The sequence below is a fragment of the Bubalus bubalis genome, chromosome 1, assembly GCF_019923935.1.
Source record: "Bubalus bubalis isolate 160015118507 breed Murrah chromosome 1, NDDB_SH_1, whole genome shotgun sequence".
In the NCBI taxonomy this organism is placed as follows: Eukaryota; Metazoa; Chordata; class Mammalia; order Artiodactyla; family Bovidae; genus Bubalus; species Bubalus bubalis.
Genome location: NC_059157.1, coordinates 29,136,006 through 29,157,402, shown reverse-complemented (window position 1 = coordinate 29,157,402; position 21,397 = coordinate 29,136,006). Strand labels below are relative to the sequence as shown.

The 21,397-nt window shown below is 41.9% G+C and overlaps 1 protein-coding gene across 3 annotated transcripts in view; it reads right to left on the bottom strand.

Annotated features, from left to right (window-relative positions):
- The window catches only part of MTNR1A (melatonin receptor 1A), a 30,437-nt gene extending 9,040 nt beyond the window's left edge, over positions 1-21,397 (bottom strand). The window contains exons 1-3 of one of the 3 annotated variants that reach the window (XR_006549091.2): positions 13,303-13,601; positions 8,641-8,821; positions 4,485-8,287 (exon numbers count right to left, since the gene is read on the bottom strand). Coding sequence is in view for 1 of the 3 variants with exons in the window: in XM_006076173.4 (XP_006076235.3) it covers positions 13,303-13,534 (232 nt within the window). In the remaining 2 variants the exon portion in view is untranslated. Of the gene's footprint in view, positions 1-4,484; positions 8,288-8,615; positions 8,822-13,302; positions 13,640-18,630 lie in introns of those variants that run through there. The other 2 variants (XR_006549092.2, XM_006076173.4) reach the window with 2 other exon arrangements.

The window sequence follows — 21,397 nt, the reverse complement described above, 5'->3', positions numbered from 1 at the left end:
TTTCTCTGTCACGCTGCACCTCCCCATTCTGCTCCTTAATTTGGCCATGACTCCCTAACACTGAACACAGATGACGACTAGCTGCTCTTAACTGTTAGATAAATACAGCCTCTCTACAATAAAAGAGACTAAGAACACCATAAGGAGCTCAACATAAAGTAATATAGTACAGAAACGTACCACTGCACATCACCTATGTTTCAATTAAAAAAAAAAAAAACTTGAGAAAAAAAAGGTAATACACCTGACCCTCTTGGCCAAGCTCAATTTTGAGTTTTTAAAGGTGTGAAATCTTGCTTAAGGATTCTGCTCATTTTCTAGATCTGGTCATTCTGTTCTTAGAAGGATGGTTCAGGGAGACACCTGTAATATGTAAATACCCATATTATAGCCATATTGATCCAGTCTTTCATCTTTACACTGATTACAAATTACTGACGTCTGCACTATTTTTTATATCACAGAATGAAGGATGAAACTTTAAAGACAGAAATGGAATACTTGAACCACATTTTTTAAAAGGCAATCAAAAAACTCTATTAACTCTACTTGGGATGTGTGTGTGTTAGTTCAGTCGTGTCTGACTCTTTGCAACCCCATGGACTGTAGCCCATCAGGCTCCTCTGTCTATGGGATTTTCCAGGCCAGAATACTGGAGGGGGTTGCCATTTCCTTCTCCAGGGGATCTTCCTGACCCAGGGATCAAGCCCATGTCTCCTGTGTCTTCTGCATAGCAGGAAGATTCTTTCCCCACTGAGTCATTGGGGGTAGAAGGTCTCAGGGAAATGCCAGCTTTAGTAGACAAATTAGATGGTAAAGCATCTGCCTACAATGCAGAAAACCTGGGTTCGATCCCTGGGTCAGGAAGATCCCCTGGAGAAGGAAATAGCAACCCACTCCAGTACTCTTGCCTGGAAAATTCCATGGACGGAGGAGCCTGGTAGGCTACAGTCCATGGGGTTGCAAAGAGTCGGACGCGACCGAGCTACTTCACTTTACTTCACTTCAGTAATATCTCTAGTTAATTAGAGAATAACTCTAAATTGCTAAGTTAAAAAAAAAATTCCTGTCAGTATTAAAACTGGTGGGACTTCCCTGGTGGTCCAGTGGTTAAGAGTCTGTGCTTCCAACACAAGGGGCACAGGTTTGATCCCAGGTCAGGGAACTAAGATTTCACATGACACACAGGTGGCCAATAAGTGAATATTAGAAATGGTACAATCATATTATTGCCCTTTTTATATGCTAAAATTAAATAAGGAGAAATAAAAAATGCTAACAATACAGAACTATAAGATTCTCATAAAACTAAGTTTTAAAACTTCAAAATTTGGTTCTTTTTTTGATGCACTTTTTTTCATGTATTTAAAAAGCATACATCTATATAGTATATGCATGATATATATAAACATATATATATTACATGTAGCAACCTTTTTAAAAAGCTTATTTGGTAAAAGAATAACTTAAAGTACTTCAAACTCTAAATAGAGGAAATAATTAATGTCAGCTAGTAGAATAAGTAAGTAAAAAGGGCACAAATGAATTTAAAACTTAAAAAAAAAAACTAGCAAATAAAACTCTTAAAAGCATACATTAAAATGTAAACCAAATCTTAAAATTAATTAACTGGAATAGTGTTTGTTTTGCCAAAGAACTATGTCCCAAGCTCTGATATTATCCTAGACTTGGCACCTAGGAGACATCCAACAAGTATTTAAGTAAAGGAAAAAAAAAATAAATTGAATGTAGGGAAGATAAAAGTACATTATCCCTTTCTAGATCACAAGAGAGTTTTGTATTCCTAAGTGTTTCAGAGGAGAAGGCAATGGCACCCTACTCCAGTACTCTTGCCTGGAAAATCCCATGGATAGAGGAGCCTAGTAGGCTGCAGTCCATGGGGTCGCTGAGAGTCGGACATGACCGAGCGACTTCACTTTCACTTTTCACTTCCATGCACTGGAGAAGGAAATGGCAACCCACTCCAGTGTTCTTGCCTGGAGAATCCCAGGGACAGGGGAGCCTGGTGGGCTGCCGTCCATGGGGTCGCACAGAGTTGGACACGACTGAAGCGAATTAGCAGCAGCAGCAGCGTTTCAGAAAATTACATAAGAGGAAATACAAACCATTGATTATAAACATTTATTATCTGCCATTTAATAGATATATGAGAAATTTTTTATGAATTTAAGTTAGCAGGCTGGTCCTCGAACCTTCCCCAATAGGTATTTCTTCAGGCTATATTAATTTCTTCACAAGATATGGGGCCAATATATTCTCCTCAAAGCTCTGCTTTTGTCTCTATTCTTGTCTCTACTCTTACTATTGACTCTATTGATGTTCTCTCATTGATTTGCCCTTAAAGGAAAGTTCACGTTTCTCTGTTTATTACCCTCTATTGTTTCATCCTGAGGTAACACTTTTAAAAATGCTCATGACTCCTTTAAGCTCCAGCTATCACCTACCAATCAACTTGAAAAGTTTTCCTGTTATATAACATGTTATGAGTCTTACACCTTTATACTCCATGTTTTATTTTTATTTGAAAATAAAAGAACAAAATTTTAAAAGTACCTTTTAAAAGTACCTGCAGTCAAGGTACTTGACTGCAGCCATGAAATTAAAAGACACTTTCTCCTTGCAACAAAAGCTATGACCAACCTAGTCAGCATATTAAAAAGCAGAGACATTAATTTGTCAACCAAGGTCCATCTAGCCAAAGCTATGGTTTTTCCAGTAGTCATATATGGATGTGAGAACTGGACCACAAAGAAAGCTGAGCACCAAAGAATTGATGCTTTTGAACTGTGGTGATGGAGAAGACTCTTGAGAGTCCCTTGGACTGCAAGGAGATCCCACCAGTCCATCCTAAAGGAAATCAGCCCTGAATATTCATTGGAAGGACTGATGCTGAAGCTGAAGCTCCAATACTTTGGCCACCTGATATGAAGAACTGACTCATTGGAAAAGACCCTGATGCTGGAAAAGATTGAAGGTGGGAGGAGAAGGGGATGACAGAGGATGAGATGGTTGGATGGCATTACCAACTCAATGGACATGAGTTTGAGCAGACTCCGGGAGTTGGTGATGGGCAGGGAAGCCTGCTGTGCTGCAGTCCACGGGGTCACAAAGAGTCGGACATGACTGAGCAACTGTACTGAACTGATCTGAGCGAAGGTAATCTGTTGAAACAGGAGCCATGTTTTACATATGCTTAGCATTGTGGCTTGCATTTTGACAACCAACAAGCATTTATATTCTGTCTCATATTGAAGATATTCAATAAATACTTATCTAAATAAATACTCAATTCAATCAGCACCCAAAGTACTCAACATCAAAGGAAGTAGGCATCCTTTTAAGCCATAAGCTCAACAACTCAAATTCACCCTAAAATAGTCTAAATAGTATTCAGGCTCAAGTAGATTCTTTTTTTTTCTTTTTGTCCATTTCTCTAAGACTAATTTCTTCAGTGTGGTTGCCAAAAATGTACAGCTCTGTAGGAGAAAAAAAAATTTAGAGAACGTCAATCAGAAAGCCCAAAAGCTTATCCTTCATTTGCAGCATTATTAAATTTCACTAAATTTCTTTGAGCTATCACCCAGAGTCCTCTGGTTTCAGGTCAGCTAACCTATTTGAAAGTTGAGAAGATTAGGTTGCTGATTAAGGAATCAACTTTGTGAATGAAAACAGATAACATTGATGACACCATGCAATGTCCTAAACATGCAAAAAATGCTTCTTTAAAAACAATCCATTAATTGCCTCTTTGGTAGCCTAGAAAATCCTTAGTGTGTGTATTTATTTTTTAGAAGATAAGGCATTTCTGTTAGACAACTGAAAAAATATGTAGGAAAAATAGGGAAATTCAAGGTACCTTGTAACGATCTTACTATTCACCTCAAATGTTCAAATGTTCTAGTTTTTATTTTTCAAAAGTGTTAATAAAGAATGAGCAAAACAAACTTGGAGACTCAATGGAGATTTAAAATGACTTCCAAGGCAGACATTTTTCAAAGAAGGTATTTTTTTTTTAAAAAAAGCAGAACCCTCAAATGTTAGTGAGAAATAAAAGCAGAAGGTTTATATTTTATCCTTGGTTGACTTTCTAAATTGCCAAGAGAAAAATGATTCTGAAAGCTGGCAAAAGTAAGTTCTATCTCATCCATGATTAATTTAATGCTGAAAATTACTGCTTTCTTATGAGACCGAATAACTGGAAGAATGCAAGATCCAAATTTAGTCATGTGGACCCAAATTCAATCATGTATTTAGGAATCTAAAACCACTGCCCTAATGTTTCCAGGGAATTTGACAAGTCTGGAAAATTTAGAGTTCCATATTAAAATACTTTTAAAAAACAATGCCTAAGCATGCAAAGGAAAACATCAATAAAATGTCTTTAAAGGTAACATATTGCCTTGAGTCAATAATTTCAAACATCTTGGAGAATAACGGAAAGAAAACAACAATCTGAGAAGAAATACATCAGATTAGGGATTTTATTAAACATTAACTTTGTTAGCCTGAAATCATTCTCCATTCTACAAGTTTGTACATAAGAGTTAGATCATAACTTTCTCAATAATAACATACCTGTCTGAGAAAGTTTTTGTAGCTTCCAGGACTAATACATTTTAACTTAAAGAACAGTTTGGCTATTGAGATAATCAGTCTCTCAGAGGGTGGATATTGAAATAATCAGAATCTCAGCCCTACTTTGCTGTGAAAGGTAATGTTCATTACAAATGGGAAAACTGAGGCATCAGAGAATTTCCATAAATTTGCATAATGCTGCAGGAGAATTAGATTCTAAATCTTCAGTTTCTGACATTACATCTCTTGCCATGCATAGCCTCCAATTCCTTTTAAAAAATAGGTTAAAAAAAAAAAACCCAAGCAATAATAAATAAAAACAACCTAAGAAGAACTACTCACAGAATACACACTAATAACAACATGAAAAGAAAGTGTCAGTCGCTCAGCTGTGTCCCACTCTTTGAGATCCCACAGACCGTAGCCCACCAGGCTCCTCTGTCCAGGCGATTTTCCAAGCAAGAATGCTGCAGTGGGTTGCCATGTCCTTCTCCAGGGGATCTTCCCAACCCAGGGATCGAACCCGGGTCTCCTGCATTGCAGGCAGATTCTTTACCATCTGAGCCACCAGGGATAACATAATACTACTTTTACTTATAAAGTATTTTATGACTTCAAAATGATAGGTAGATAGGTGGATGGGTGGGCAGAATCTAAGTTTATCCTCCCAGCATCCCTGTGAGATAAGTACCCCACTGGACAGATGGAGAAGCTGAGGTTTAGAGACATTGAGAAACTGGGCTCTAAACAAACCACAAATAAAAGTATTGCAAATACAAGACTCAGCCTGGGTCTTCTGACATTCATTGCTGTGCGCCTTCTGCTGTACTACATTGGGCTGTGTGCTGAGATAAGAAATACTGATCATTTATCTAGGAATTTGGGGGTTTAGTTTCCTTTATCCACCTGAGGAGGCTGTTATAGGGACAAATAAAACAAAATGTGGGAAAGTACTTTGAAAAGTGTAAATTGCTGTACAAAGTAAATTGTAAGTACAAAGCAGTAGACGTTCCAAATAAGAAGTTATTTTTCCACTTTATCCACAGAAATTGGACCAAATTTGCTGTCTGTGACAGTGTGACACAAAGTACAATTCCAGCAGTTTACTCCTTTAATTTTTCTCAAGCTTGAAAAACGCTTCAAACACAAATTCATAAATAACTTAAAAATAGAACGGTAGGGTTGAAAAGCTGAATTCCTTTAATAATCAGGGTTGGTAATTTGATATGGATGCTGTAAAATATTTATGTGTTAAATGGAAATGTTGACCCAAGATGGCCAGCAGTTTTTGCAAAATCGCATATGAACCAGAGCAATAAAAAGGAGGCTTCGGTTTTATTACAAAAGGTTTAGTTTTACCATTAAAAACACCAGACAGATCAGTGAGGAATACTGTATATCCTAGAATCTAGGCCTTTGTTACTATTTTAGTTACCTTATACCTGATGTCATGGATATTCAGCATACCACACAAAAGCATCGTTGACAGTGGGAAGAGAATGTAAGGTGCGGAATGAATGCGTATTGAAAAAGAAAGTTCCTGGGACTTCTTGGTGGTCCAGTGGCTAAGACTCCATGCTCCCCATGCAGGGGGCCTGGGTTCCATCCCTGCTTAGGAAAACTAGATCCTGCATGCCCCAACGAAGACCTGGCACAGCGAAATAAATAATTTTTTTTTTTTTTAAGAAAGTTCCTGAAAGGATAAAATGACTCAGAAGTGTTGAAAATGAGTTGTTTTTATTTCCCTTTTTGGATTCGGGCACTTGGTTCATATATAAATAGTTTAGATTCTGCTGTGTTTTTCTTTGGCTTTAAAGTGTCCACAGAACTCTGGTTTTTAAATCACCAGGAAACCATTGACTAAGCCACTTTCATGACCTCTACACGGACATTCCAAATTGATACTGCGGGAGAGACTGTCCGATTCTTTATTTTAGAACCACTTCTAACATCCGCCTTTGAACACCTCCGTGAGAGGGAAGCGTTGGCTTATGTGAACCTGCTGTTCTTCAGGTGTGCATTGTTGCAAACTGAATAGCCAGGCTGGCCATCTATTGAGGCTGTTCCTCCTGAGTGGTTACAGTTTGAAAGGGTCACGACAGGCCTGGAGGAGCCCATCTGTCCCTGACGGCTCACCCAGAGGCATTCGGGATTGCTTGCTCACATACTCTGCTGGTCAGCTCATCATATGTGTCCCTGGCTCACTCTGCCCAAACTCATGAGTACCTCATTGTGTCCCAGAGAAGTAATCCATTGCTCCGCAACCAGAAACAGGCTCGAATTATCCTGGGTAGTCGATCACTTCATGCTCTTCCAAGGAGGGAAAATGATATGGAAAATTTCTAAGATTTGTAAACATTTCTTGGGAAATAAAGTGGGGAAACAAGATGTCATTAAGATATTTTTCTCCAGCCAATATATGACAGATGAACCAGATAGTTTAGGACAAGTGAGGCATACTTTCAAAAGAACTATGACACCAATTATCACTGCATCCACAAGTCTAGTCAGTTTCATAGCACTATGATTCCCAACTTCGTAGTCAGTTTCATAATCACATAAATCAAAGGACTCAGAATCAGAAAGGACTCAGAGATCTTGTCCATCAATTTACTGAAGTGCAAACAGTCCAAAGAGATGATGGATTAACACAGATCCATTCAGGAAAGAAGGCCCAGAGCCTCGGTTCTGGACCCATTCTCTTCCCAAGCTCCTTCCACACCTCCCTATAGGATCTGATTTACTGGCCTCCAATACAGGAGCTCTCAACTTACGAGCAGCTGCACATACTTATACTTATTTCCACCCTATCTCTGACTCTAAATCCATTCTCTATTATCATGTCATGAACCCGAACTCTCTCCTGACATTTCTGAATTAATAAGGGAAGCTCCCACCCACTCCCACCCACACCACTCTTTCCCATCCTCACAGGATCCCAAGAGGCTCAGAATTCAGACAAGGCAGGTTGTTTTTCAGAAGCTCACGAGTTTCAGGTGACCTAGCAATTCTGAAGATTATTTCAGCCAAATTGTTGGTCTGAATGCTCTTGTGGACTAGCTAGCATAAGAACCAAAATATCATATACACATCATATCAATATCATAAACAATATTCTTCTAATATTGTGTTAATCGCTCAATCGTGTCCAACTCTTTGCGACCCCATGGACTGTAGCCCACGAGGCTCCTCGATCCATTGAATTCTCCAGGCAAGAATACGCGAGTGGGTTGCCATGCCCTTCTCCAGGGGACTTTCCCGACTCAAGGATTGAACCCGGGTCTCCTGCATTGAGGGTAGACTCCTTACCATCTGAGCCACCAGGGAGTGAACTTGTAGAACACAACACACTTCTAAGTTCAGGGCTATTTTTTGCTGATACCCAACAGACACAATTAGGAAAAAGAGATTCAGGTATGACCTTTACTAAGTGACTGAATCTAATTATGTGGTTGAAGAAAATCAGAGACCAAAGAACGAAAAACAGACAATGGAGAAGAACAAAAGAGAAGGCAAACAGAGAAAGGAGGGGAAGGAGGCAAAAAAAGCTAGCGCAGGTGATGAGAATGGTCAAGGGCTCAATCAAGCAGCTAGGAACACATTCAATGGGACCTGGGCTGCAGAACTGACGACCAGGTGGTGAGTGTGGTCAAGGTTAACAGAGACGGCAGCGAGCCTTGTCCTTCATGGCCTGAGCAAAGGATACAAGCAGAGAGTCAAGTTCAACACAGGCAACAATCTGCTCATCAGTCAGTCAGTCAGTTCAGTCACTCAGTCGTGTCTGACTCTTTGCGACCCCCATGAATCGCAACACTCCAGGCCTCCCTGTCCATCACCAACTCCCGGAGATGATAGAAAAACTTCAGGTTGGTGGTTTTCAGTACTTGGATTCTGCATAAATTCTAGTTCAAGCTGTGTAATACTGCCATTATCAACACCCTTATTTCAAATCATTTCCCAAAAGTGATGGTCACTTATGTAAATAAATATGTTAAAATACACCAAGCTATACACTTCTGTTTTATGCATTTTACTAAGCTATACCTGAATTTGAAAATAATATTAGGTAGGCATTCCTAGGACCTAAAAGCATCTTAAGACCAGCCCTCAAGCATCCAAGTTTAAAATTCATAAGTCCAGGCAGAGGCTCCATGTTTTCTCCATAGTTTGTGCAGCCCTTCCACGTGGTGACACAGGATCGACAGGAATAATGTTCAATATTGATCTGAAAGAAACAAGGGTGGGAGTGGAATACCAGTGTCGATCACCCAGTCTTGGAGTCACTCTGGGAACATTTTTTTTTTTTTTTTTTTTTTACTCTACTGAAAGTTTACCCCACTATGCACCAGACTGAAAAATAATAATAAACCTCAGGTATCTTTCTAAACGATTGCATCCTTTTCTTCTTAAGCAGAACATCCTGAATGTGATCAGGTCTTTCCTTGATGGCTCAGGGTCATAGGTAACAAATCCATCATTGTGCTCTGTTCTTCTCGGGACTGGTTAATGTTGGGCAGTTATTTGTTTCTGTACAAAGTTCCCATAAAAGGCTGTGCTTGTTCAGCTTTCCAGACCTGCTTTTAATGAGTCTGTTTCTATCCATGCTGTTTGCCACATGTACCATTCCCAGATATGTGTCAATCTTCCTTCTAATTCTCTGCTTATAATTTATGAGGGTGCAGATACTAGCCTCAGAGGTTTGTGGCGCTCCAATGCAGAACAAATCAGCCATGGGGAGAGCCCATTATTTTTGCTTACTTCTGCTTATTGCCTATTTTCTATAGAGGTTATACTGCCAGATAATTAAATTTTAAATAAATAAATCTTGCTTTATTTTTTACCTAAAGTTTTAAAGTATAACATGTATGTAGAAAAATGCATAAGTCATAAGTCTACAGCTTATTTTAACAAACTGAATATGCCTGTGTTGGGTGTACCTAGGGAAAAAAACACACAATTACACCTGCTTTATCGTTTTCAATGTATGCATCATTTTCCACACGCAAAGTTTGCAAAGTATCCTTTTCCAAATGCATCATCTCACTAGGTAACCACAACAATCTGTGAGGCTAAAAGATTAGATATTTTCTGTATTTGACAAACGTGAAATGTGCGGCTTGGATGTCTTAACTGATTTCTTAGATCATAAGGTAGTTAGCAAGTATGAATGCCAATGTTTCAGTGCAGAAATCTTTCCATTACACTATGAACTTTGCTCAGAAGATGCAAATACGATACTGTTGGTTCTTAATATCAAATTTTGGACAGGAGCCCAGCAGACAGCCTGTCAGCACCTAAGATCCTGGTGGCTGGCTGGGGTTGGTGTCTGCATCTGTTATGGTTCTGATGAACAGGAGGGGGGAAGGTTACATGCCATTATACCACTTTCCCAAAAGAAAGTCCTAGTTCAAAGTTTAAGATGCCTTCACATTCCTATTTTCTTATCTCACCTCTTCCATTCTCTCCTATCCATCTTTTCATTTTTAATACCAATAAAATAAATTTAACTGAAATTGAAGGACTTTACAATCATAATTTTTCATAAGGATCCCAAAACTCATATTTGAATCAGTGATCTCTATCACTGTTTCATATTACCATCCATTCTGTTGTTGTTTAGTCACTAAATCATGTCCAACTCTTTTGTGACCCCCATGGACTGTAGCCCACCACCCTTCTCTGTCCATGAGATTTCTCAGGCAAGAATACTGGTGTGGTTGCCACTTCCTTCTCCAGGGGACCTTCCTGACCCAGGGATCAAACCCCCATCTCCTGTGTATACTGCATTGGCAGGCAGATTCTTAAGCACTGAGCCACCTGGAAAGCCCACCATTCATTCTAGAAAACTTTAAATCGTTTGAATTGTAATAGTGGTTCTTTTGAATAAAGATCCCCAATTACAAAAGTATAGAAGTTTCAAATATTTAAGCTCACCACAGGTCTGTCTCCCAGTTAGCTCCAGGAATGCAATGTTTTATAAACTCTATCAAAAAATTGCTCGGCAAACAATCAAAGTACAAAGCACTGTGACGGGACAGCACCTTGCCTAAGTTTTTTTTCGTAAGGCATAAGAAGTAGACTTGTTCCAGGCATGTGGATTTTTTTTTTAAATGAAAGGCTCTGTAGGAGTCAAACTTTCCAAGCGCTGCAACTGTTGGTATCAATGAAGTGAGGTGAGCTCTTGGAGAAAGACGTGAGAATTACACCCTACTTGACAGTTTAGGATTGAAAGCAAAGTCCTCCTAATCCAAGGAGTCAAAACAATCACTAACGCAATGAGACTATTGCACTGCAGATTAACCCATCATAATCAGAGCGAGCATGCCCAGAACCTGGAGATCCAGGGTGCGGTGGGAACTGGCAGGAAATCAGTCCTGGTGAGAAAGTAGGCTTCTCAACTCTGCTCCTGGGATATGACAGAGAATTCTCATACCAGGCTCGCAGCACTGGTCTCCCCATATCCTCTTTTTTTTTGTTTTTTTTTTTTAAGAAAATTCCATTTAACTTAAAAAAAAAAAAGAAAACAAAAACATTTCACCCATTTGTCTCAACCTCTGTACCCATTTCTGGCAATCTACCCACAAGGACCAATCTGTTTTCTGTATCATGAGCTTTTTTTGTTTGTTTGTTTTTGTTTTTTTGCAGGGGGTGGATTTACATGTATGAGAGATAATATGCTATTTGTTTTTCTCTGGCTGACTTATTTTTCTTACATAATGTCCTTAAGGTCTATCCGTGTTGTCACAAATGGCAAGATTTCATTCTACTGTATCCATTCAGTTCAGTTACCCAGTCGTGTCCGACTCTTTGCAATCCCATGGATTGCAGCACGCCAGGATTCTACTGTATGGCTGAGTAATATTCCATTGTGCATTTACACAACATTTTGTTTATCCTTTAAGCTGTCAATGGACACTTACCTTGCTTCCATATCTTGGCTACTGTAACCAACGCTGCGATGAACATAGAGGTGCATATATCTTTTCAAGTTAGTGTTTTGTTTTCTTTGGGTAAATATCCAGAATTGGAATTGCTGAATCCTGTGGTAGCTCTATTTTAAATTTTTTGAGGAAACTCCATACTGTTTTCCATAGTGGCTGCATCGTCTACATTCCCACCAACAGTGTAGAAAGGTTCCTTCCCTCCACATCCTTACCATCACTTGTTCTCTCTCGTCTTTTTGATGATAGCCATTCTGACGGATGTGAGGTTCCATCTCATTGTGATTTAAATTTGCATTTCCCTGGTGATTAGCTATAGTAAGTATCTTCTTTTATACCTGTTGACCACCAGTATGTCTTCAGAAACATGTCTATTCAGATCTTCTGCTCATTTTTTAATCAGATGTTTGGGTTTTTGCTATTGAGCTGTATGAGTTCTTTATAGACTTTGGATATTAGCCCCTTATCACATACATAACTTGAAAATATTTTCTCCCATTCCATAGGACGCCTTTTCATTTTGCATGACTTCCCTTGCTGTATAGAAGACATTTAGTTTGATATAGTCCCACTTATTTTTGCTTTTGCAGTACTTTTGATGTTGGATTCAAAAAATCAATGCCAAGACCAGTGTCAAGGAGCTACAGTCTACATTTTCTTCTAGGAGCCTCTTCCCGAAGGCAGAATTCCTTTCGGCAATCTCGTTTTAGCCAGTCAGTGAAGTGAGGCTATTCAATAGACCCACTCCAATTCAATTCATATTACCAGGTGCTGATTAATTCTTAAACTACGGACAGTGCCAAGCATTACAGAAAAAAGGGAGCCCTCTCGGAAAGGAACTCAACAAAATCAAATTGTTGACTACCAGTTAGAACAAAAATACTGCTTTTAACAAATTTGTAAGCACATGGTTCCTTCCCATCCCCACCCCCACCTCCTAAAAGTTTGCCTCCAAATACAGAAGTAGCCATCTAGTCATCATTTAGAGGTCCAAATAGCCAGTGTCCTCCTACGGACACATCTTTCTGGGGCTCCCACCAAGGATAAACTAATTTCAATTCATTGCTTGGAGAAAAAAAAATGAAATTTAACTCAAGCATAAAGTTAGCTCTAGTAGTACAGTATGCGAAAACACCCTCTTTTTTACATCAGTATCTATGTTTAAAATGTAAATTTGTTTAACAAGGGGAGAATAACAGTCACTTTTCCAAGCAGGTATAGGTGTCTGTGGTTCTTCTTTGTATGCTAAAAACTGAAAACTCTTCCTGACAACAAAACTAAAAATTCTTTCCCTATCATCTTGCCAGCTTACATATTTTCTCATATTTGAACAACGCTGGGAAAAATCGGTTACATGTCAAACCAAGCAATTGATTTATTCATTGATCTGATTTGAAAAGACCTGCAACCTGTATGTGGTCTCTCTCAATCTAATAAAGCTCAGAAACTGAAAATTGTACAGTTGGCTCCCCCACCAAAAAAATAAAGAAAATCTGACTCTGACTTAGAAATTGAAGGCTTCTTAGTTGTTTCATGGAAACACATCTTAGATGGGCAGGTTTAAGAAAAAGTACTTCAGTCTCTATTTTAAAATATGACTGAAGGCCCCAGGATTTAAGAAAAAAGTTTAACTTTTCTAGGAAAGAGCCAGTTGACTGCCCGAGGCAGCTGCGTGCTTGCAAAGGTGGCCGAACAGGGGAGAGGTTGCCGTCGGGGAAAGATGGGGGCTTGTCTGTCCAGCCTGCTGGGTCCTGAGAGCCCCTACCTGCGTTCCTCAGCTTCTTGTTCCGATACACGGACAGGACCACCAGGAGGTTGCCCACGATGTCCACCACGATGGTGAAGATGAGGATGGAGGCGAGGGTGGCGGCCAGCCACGAGGGCCGCGGGCGCGCGCCGTCCCCGGCGCCGGGCGCCGGCTGCGAGACGTTGAGCAGCACGGTGCTGCCGTTGCCCTTGGGGGTCCCGCCCGGCGAGCCCCACAGCCGCCCCGCCATCGCGCGGGCAGGGCCGGCGCCGGCGGATCCCCAGAGCGGCGAGATCCCGCCCCGCCGCCTTTTATGACCCCGGCTCCCCAGCCCGAGGCGGCCGGACTCCGCACCTGCCGCCCCGCCTGGGACACCTGGTGCCGCCCGGGGCGCCGCTGACTGTGCGGACAGCGCCCCCGTGCGGGGAGCCCGGGCCGCTGCCTGCGCCCCAGGGGGACCCTGCGCCTTCTTTTTTGAAAAAAATTAATTTTAATTTTAATTGGAGGCTAATTACTTTACAATATAGTATTGGTTTTTGCCATACATTGACATGAATCAGCCATGGTCCCCCATCCTGAGCCCTCCTCCCACCTCCCTCCCCATCCCATCCCTCAGGGTCATCCCAGTGCACCGGCGCTGAGCGTCCTGTCTCATGCATCAAACTTGGACTGGCAATCTATTTCACATATGGTAATATACATGTTTCAAGGCTATTCTCTCAAATCATCCCACCCTCGCCTTCTCCCACATGGTCCTTGCGCCTTCTTAAGGAACGTTGCTCTTTGGTCCAGGGACCCTTCCATGCTCCATTAAACAGTGTACCCTCTGGGACATTTCCCCAAATCAGGGCCAGACTGCTTGGGCTCCAACTCTCAGATCGGGGTACCTTAGATAACCATCATGTTCCCCAGGTTCCTCATCTGTAAAATGTGATGTTATAAAAAGTAACTCATCTAACTTCCTAGATGGTAAGAGATGAAAAAAGACTCAAGGAACTTTTGCAGTCAGGGGTCGCACCATAACCCCTCACCTCTGCCTCATATGCTGCAAAGGCCATCAGTAATGGTGATCATCTTTCCCCAAAGGCTGTTTTGGGGACTTCTTGAACACTGTCCTTAAAGCGACAAATTCTTGCCCTCAACCTCTGTGTATGCCTCTACCTGCTTTCCACTATGTAGGAAGAATGGAGAATGCTGTTGGCTTGACATGATAGAAGGTTCCACTGAGAACACTGGCTCACAGCAATCATAAACTCATTGTGCTTTCAAATGTCAGGGATTAAATAGATTCAAAGGAGCCACAAGCTTGTGTCTATAGCTGTTCAATTCAGGAAATTGTTCTCTACCAGACTTCTCCCAGGAACAGTACAGACCTAAACACCTTTACCCACCAAATCCCCGCACTCTCCCTGCAGACATCTGCAAGGCACACACTCACCCTACAGCTTTTAAAAACAAGCCTCCTTTGACCGCTGGAGGTATCCAAGAAATCTGCAACCTCAATATGTAACTACCAGTCACCAGGCTGTGGGAGTGACTCCCAAACAGTGTGAGATGAAGCAAGCCAACAGCAGTCTGGAACTTTTCAATAAATCAGCCAAAGACTGATTAAATTATCCAGGAAATAAACCAATTCACCTGTATCCCAGGTTTTACTTTTGTATCTTTTCTGTATCCAGGCCTTAAGGGTACAGTCTTTGAAATCAATTTCCTTTAATTCATGAATGTACTTGTTTAAGAAAAATTGACATACTTGGCTCTATGTTTAAAATACAGTCCTTGGCTTCTTTTTGTGCTAATGAATAAGGTAAGAGAGCAGGTCCTAGGATGTGTGCATGCTAAGTTGCTTCAGTCATGTCATACTCTTTGCGACTGTATGGACTGTAACCCCCAGGCTCCTCTGTCCATGGGATTCTCCAGGCTAGAATACTGCAGTGGGTTGTCATGCCCTTCTCCAGGGGACCTTCCTGACCCAGGGATCAAACCTGAGTCTCTTATGTCTCCTGCATGGGCAGCTGAGTTCTTTACCACTAGCACCACCTGGGACCTCTCCTTTTAAGTACTATCTTGCTTTCAGCCCTGGAGAGCCAGAGGGGCATGCTGCCTTGTCCCAGGTGCTGTTTTTGTTTGTTTTGATGCAAAGAGGACAGTTTAGAAGACCGCCTTTTGGTCCAGGAGATCCTCCCAGAACAAGCAACATAGAACCTGCCTGCCTGCCTTTCATTTTTTTCTTGTCCTATCCTTTGTGGTAGAGGAGCCTGGATGCTATTACCTCTGTGAAAGGAAAGGGTCAGAGGAGCATCCTTTGGGCTTGAGCTGGAATGTGTTGCCAAACACCACGCCTTTCAAGATGGTTCTCCGGCACATCCTCAGAATCCTGCTTTGGGGACTGGTACTTTTATATGGAACACAGGGTCCAAATGACTCAGGTAGGGCTGCCCTCTGTTGCCTTCCTGCCTGAGGCCCCTGATTAGGAAGCTGCTAGAAGAAGCCCCTGGCAAGCAACAGAGGCCAGGTCCTAGGGTAAGCCTTGTGGTATATGCTGGAGTCATAGCAGTGTTCAGCTGACACCCATGAGCACTGTAGGGAGAACCGCACTGTTGGAAAAAGTAAAATATAGTCCTTACCCTCCAAATGGCAGTGAACACTGTGGGTGTATATGTGAGATAACAGAGGTGAAACGAGTCCACAAGTGAGAGCATTGAGGACAGAATTTGAAAACTAATAGATACTTCAAATGAGTTGAGTAATAGGATTTTTTTTTTAAGAAAAATTTTAGGTTTACAGCAAAATTGAAGGCAAGGACAGCTATTTCGTATATACCCCCTGCTATCTACACAGCCTCATCCACGGTCAGCACCCCACACCAAGGTGGTACTTTTATTACCATTTATAAACCTATGTTAACACTCCATTCTTACCCAAAGCTGGTAGTTTACATTAGGGTTCGCTCTTGGGGCTGTACAGTCTGTTGGTTTAGACAATTCTATAATGACCGCAGCCATGAAATTAAAAGACGCTTACTCCTTGGAAGGAAAAGTTATGACCAACCTAGATAGCATATTCAAAAGCAGAGACATTACTTTGCCAACAAAGGTTCGTCTAGTCAAGGCTATGGTTTTTCCTGTGGTCATGTATGGATGTGAGAATTGGACTATGAAGAAGGCTGAGCGCTGAAGAATTGATGCTTTTGAACTGTGGTGTTGGAGAAGACTCTTGAGAGTCCCTTGGACTGCAAGGAGATCCAACCAGTCCATTCTGAAGGAGATCAGTCCTGGGATTTCTTTGAAGGAATGATGCTAAAGCTGAAACTCCAGTACTTTGGCCACCTCATTCGAAGAGTTGACTCATTGGAAAAGACTCTGATGCTAGGAGGGATTGGGGGCAAGAGGAGAAGGGGATGACAGAGGATGAGACGGCTGGATGGCATCACTGACTCGATGGACAGGGAGGCCTGGCGTGCTGCGATTCATGGGGTCGCAAAGAGTCAGACACGACTGAGCGACTGATCTGATCTGATAATGACGTATGTCCATCATTATAAAATCACGGAGTATTTTCACTCTAAAAATCTTCTGTGCTCTACCTGTTTCTCCCTTCTTCTTTCCAACCAACCACTGATCTTTTTTATTAGCATAGTTTTGCCTTTTCCAGAACATCCTCTAGCTGAAAGTATACAGTATGCAGCCCTGTCAGATTGGCTTCTTTCACTTGGGAATTTTTTTTTAAGCTTCCCGCAGGCCCCTTTTGGAGAAGGCGATGGCACCCCACTCCAGTCCTCTTGCCCGGAAAATCCCATGGATGGAGGAGCCTGGTAGGCTGCAGTCCATGGGGTCGCGAAGAGTCGGACATGACTGAGCGACTTCACTTTCACTTTTCTCTTTCCTGCATTGGAAAAGGAAATGGCAACCCACTCCAGTGTTCTTGCCTGGAGAATCCCAGGGATGGGGGAGCCTGGTGGGCTGCCGTCTATGGGGTTGCACAGAGTCGGACACGACTTAAGCGACTTAGCAGCAGGCCCTTTTATTGCTTCATAGCAGCTTTATTTTTAGTGTTGAATAATATTCCATTATTTAGATGTACCACAGTTTAGTCATTCCATTCACCTACAGAAGGGCATCTTTGTTGCCTCCAAGTCTTTGGCAATTGTGAATAAAACTGCCCAGTTGTCACACAAGCATTGTGCAGGCGCTCTTACCAGTAAACTTAAAGCCATGTGACACCCATCGTAAGTAATTATACTCTGACAACTCCACTAGACAATGCTTTTTCCATCCTGAACATTGGGGTCAAAAATAGTTGGAAGCAAAACAATAGATTTCCATTAGCATTCTTTAAATTTCTTATCCAGTTCAGCAGTATGATCTGAAAGTTATCAAATGTTTTCCATATGATTTATTGCATATTCTTCCCCATCCAGGAACAAGAGCTCAAGGACAATATTATTATCATTTCTCAGCAAAAACCACCTTCATTCTTTATACCTTCTCTCACTGACAGCACACATCCTACTTGCTTTGCACACTGAAATGCTTCCCTTATCATTTTAGTAGCTGTAATTACATAATATTGTATAGGATAGCCTTTTGTTAAGGTTAAAAGCCTTAACAAAACCAAGAAGTAAGCCATTGAACTGTTACACCTGCATCTACTGATTGGCGAATAAGTACATATTCCATAACTTCTAAAATCTTTTGTTTTTCTCATAGCATAATTTCTCTTTAATGTGGTACAAAGTGAAAGTGAAGTCGCTCAGTTGTGTCCGACTCTTTGCGATCCCATGGACTGTAGTCTACCAGGCTCCTCTGTCCATGGGATTTTCCAGGCAAGAGTACTGGAGTGGGTTGCCATTTCCTTGTCCAGGGGATCTTCCTGACCCAGGGATAGAACCCAGGTCTCCTGCATTGCAGGCAGACGCTTTACCCTCTGAGCCATTAATAAACCCAAACACCTTTTGAAATTCTCCTAATTAACCCAAGAAAGACTGAAGTCAGGCAAAGTGGACTGTGTGTGTATTTTGAGGACAGAAGAGTTCACGTCAAGCTTTCTTTTAAGCATAGTTTTGTTCTCTTGGGGTCAGGATTTTGAAAACAGTATTTTATCAAACTAGCTTTCTTTAACTGCATATGCAAGGGAAAAAAAAGTTTTGGAATTTCAAAAGAGTTTCATCTTGACCATTTTTCCCCCAGAGTTTAAAGAATACCATTTCATAAATCATTAAAAAATGTTTTTCTCTTTAGTCATAATCTCATACTACAATTTTTCTAATGAATTGAACCTAGATTTACCATTTTACAGAAGAAAACACAGATGCCAGTCACACAAAGGGAATATCTGCTCACACACCTTCAAACAGGAGGGTCACAAGGCCGCCAGGAGGATGATGGGAAGGGAATCAAACCAATACCTCCGCGACACAAACGGCCTTCAGAACCAACTGGCAAAACGCCCGAACAGCACTTTGTACTCCAAAGAGAAGTTAGCCGGGTGCACACTGGTGGACTAACTCAGCCTTGGAGCTTGTCCGGACGCATGTTTCTGCTCCACCAAGGAAGAGAGTATTCTGGCAGCCGCTGCAGGGCAGGGGAGAAGCGGGGAGGCTCCCCGAAACAAGTGGTTTCAGCAGCTGCTAGAAACGTCCCCCTAAGACCTCCTCCCGGGGCTGGTGAGCCAGGAGCAGGGGTTCCTCGCAGCCATCCCTGCACGTTGTCCTGGCCTCGACTGAATTCAGGAAAACCCTGGAGTCAGCTCAGCAGCCCCACCTGAGGCACCAAAAACTGTAATTGAAAGTGTCTGGGTCCGGCTGCCCACCCATCAAAAGCCGATAAAGAGGCAAGGTTGGTGGAAAGGAAAGCTTGCTTTACTTCCGAGGTCAGCAACAGAGGGGAGGCGGCCATGCCTGCAAAGGCCGACTCCCGCTGCTGATGCTCACTGGGCAAGAGCTCTTATAGATGGAAAGAGGGGGCTAATGCAGGAATGGCACCGTCAGCTCTGCCAATCATCTTGAAATTGGTCCTGCGGTGATCTGGTTTCCAGTTCCAGGATCGACGTGCTCCCATTTCTTTGACGCCAGCTCTCAGAGTTGTGGCGGCTTATGTCATGGCTACAGTCTGGTCATCATGTAGTTAACCTCTTTCACCTGGAGGGGGTTTCAGTGCCCACAGAAAGGCTCAAAGGAGATGGCTCAGAATATCATCTATAGCCCTTGAGGATGAACGAAATTAAACATATTCTTTGGCTAAAGTTTTCCATGGACAAAAGGCAGACAGAGTACGTGGTGGGGTGGGGGGGGCACAGTGTCTTGCTCTGTTTCAATATCAATTAGAATATTACCTGCTGTACTCAAATACAGTGACAAAGTGGAATACAAATACACACACACACACAGACACACACACAGATCCCCACAGCTGACCGTCATTAAGAATTTTCCTACAGCTTGAAGCATCAGACATTTGTAAAGGATTAGGGCAGCTTGGTTCTTCCTCATTGTAACAGAGAAGACAAGCCCCGAGTTCCTTGCTGGCAGAGCTAGGACCTCATCATAAGCCCTAATGAGAGATTTCAGTCCATTTGTTCTAAATAAGAATCTGGTTTCTCCAGGCAGGGCTCCGCCAGCTTGTTTCAGGCCCTGAGCCTGCATTCCATGAGCAATTTCACACTAAATATTTACCAAGCACTTCTGAAAAATTTCAGTGAGTCTGAACCTTAATAACTCAGGAAGTACAATTGTGTAAATAAGAGGTTTTACCACACGCAGGGAGATGAAACGGCACTGGGGGTGTTGTGTGTGTGTGTGTGTGTGTGTGTGTACTGGCGAAGGATACTCATGACATGGGGCTCGCTCACCACATGAAACACTTTAACAGATTACAATGATTTCACAGTGATGTGGGCAGAGTTCCTCAAGTAAGCCATTTCCTTCCCACTTCATTGGCTGCCTTAATGTTCTAAGCCTGGGGACGAATCAGCTTTGTCCCCAGAGTACACCTTGACAGAGGATAAGAGGGTTCACTCTGTGTTCCTGTCTCCTTTTGTGAAAGCATCAGAGCACCCAAAATCCACGAAGGGAGAAGCTGTGTTTGTTACTACATCTTTAACTGCATATTGCTTACGGATAATAATCTCCATGCCTCCATGACAGTCACTGCCAAGGTCCTCCAGATACATAGGGGTCAGAATCGTGCTGCCTGAGTTTCAAATTAACATACAGAAAACTCATAAGTCATAAGGAGACCGTCCTGATTTTGATTTACTCTGTTACTCCAAGCATGTAACTATTATTTCAGCATTAACAAATACTAGAGCTTTTTGGGCTTCCCTGGTGGCTCAAATGGTAAAGAATCTGCTTGCAGTGCAGGAGACTTGGGTTCGCTCCCTGGGTTAGGAAGATCCCCTAGGGAAGGGCATAGCAACCCACTCCAGTATTCTAGTCTGGAGGATTCTAGCTTTTGGGGAGTGGAGAGAATTCTAGCTTTTTAAGAGCTTTTTTAGGAGTGGGGAAAAAAAGAGTGCTAAAGTTTCGTAGTTCAGTTTTTACTAAATGTGTTGCTTCATAGCACACAACCCTGGACCACCCTGGAATATTTCTTGGTCAAAGGTCATGACTACTCATAAGTAAGCTTTGTTCACTTTATGTGCAAAGGTTAGAGATTAATATATGTTGATGCAATCCACAAGATGAAAGGAGCTGAGTGACTCAGAGGATAAATGAATGAACCAGACGAGGGGCAGAGTGAGGAAGGGCATGCGAGCCTCGGAAGCACTTGTACTTGGGCCAAGATGAAATGTAGAATGTTATTTTTATTTTGTTCAATGAAGCAAGTGAGAGAATGAGGGGCCACAGCGTAGGAAGCTGTGATCTTGACCCTGAACATTCCCATCTTATTTCCCATTAAGAGGAGGGTGGGCTCCCAAGGATGAAGGGGGCTTTCCATGTGGCATCTTTGTCATCATGGACAAATGTCTCCATTTCTCTATATAAATGGGGGGATTATAAAAGATACTCCCCCACACCATAGTTGTAAAGCTTATCTTGCTAGAGTCATAGAAGAAAGCCCAGTGCATAGACTCAGGAAGGTTTGATGTTATTATTCTAGTAAAGAACAAACCT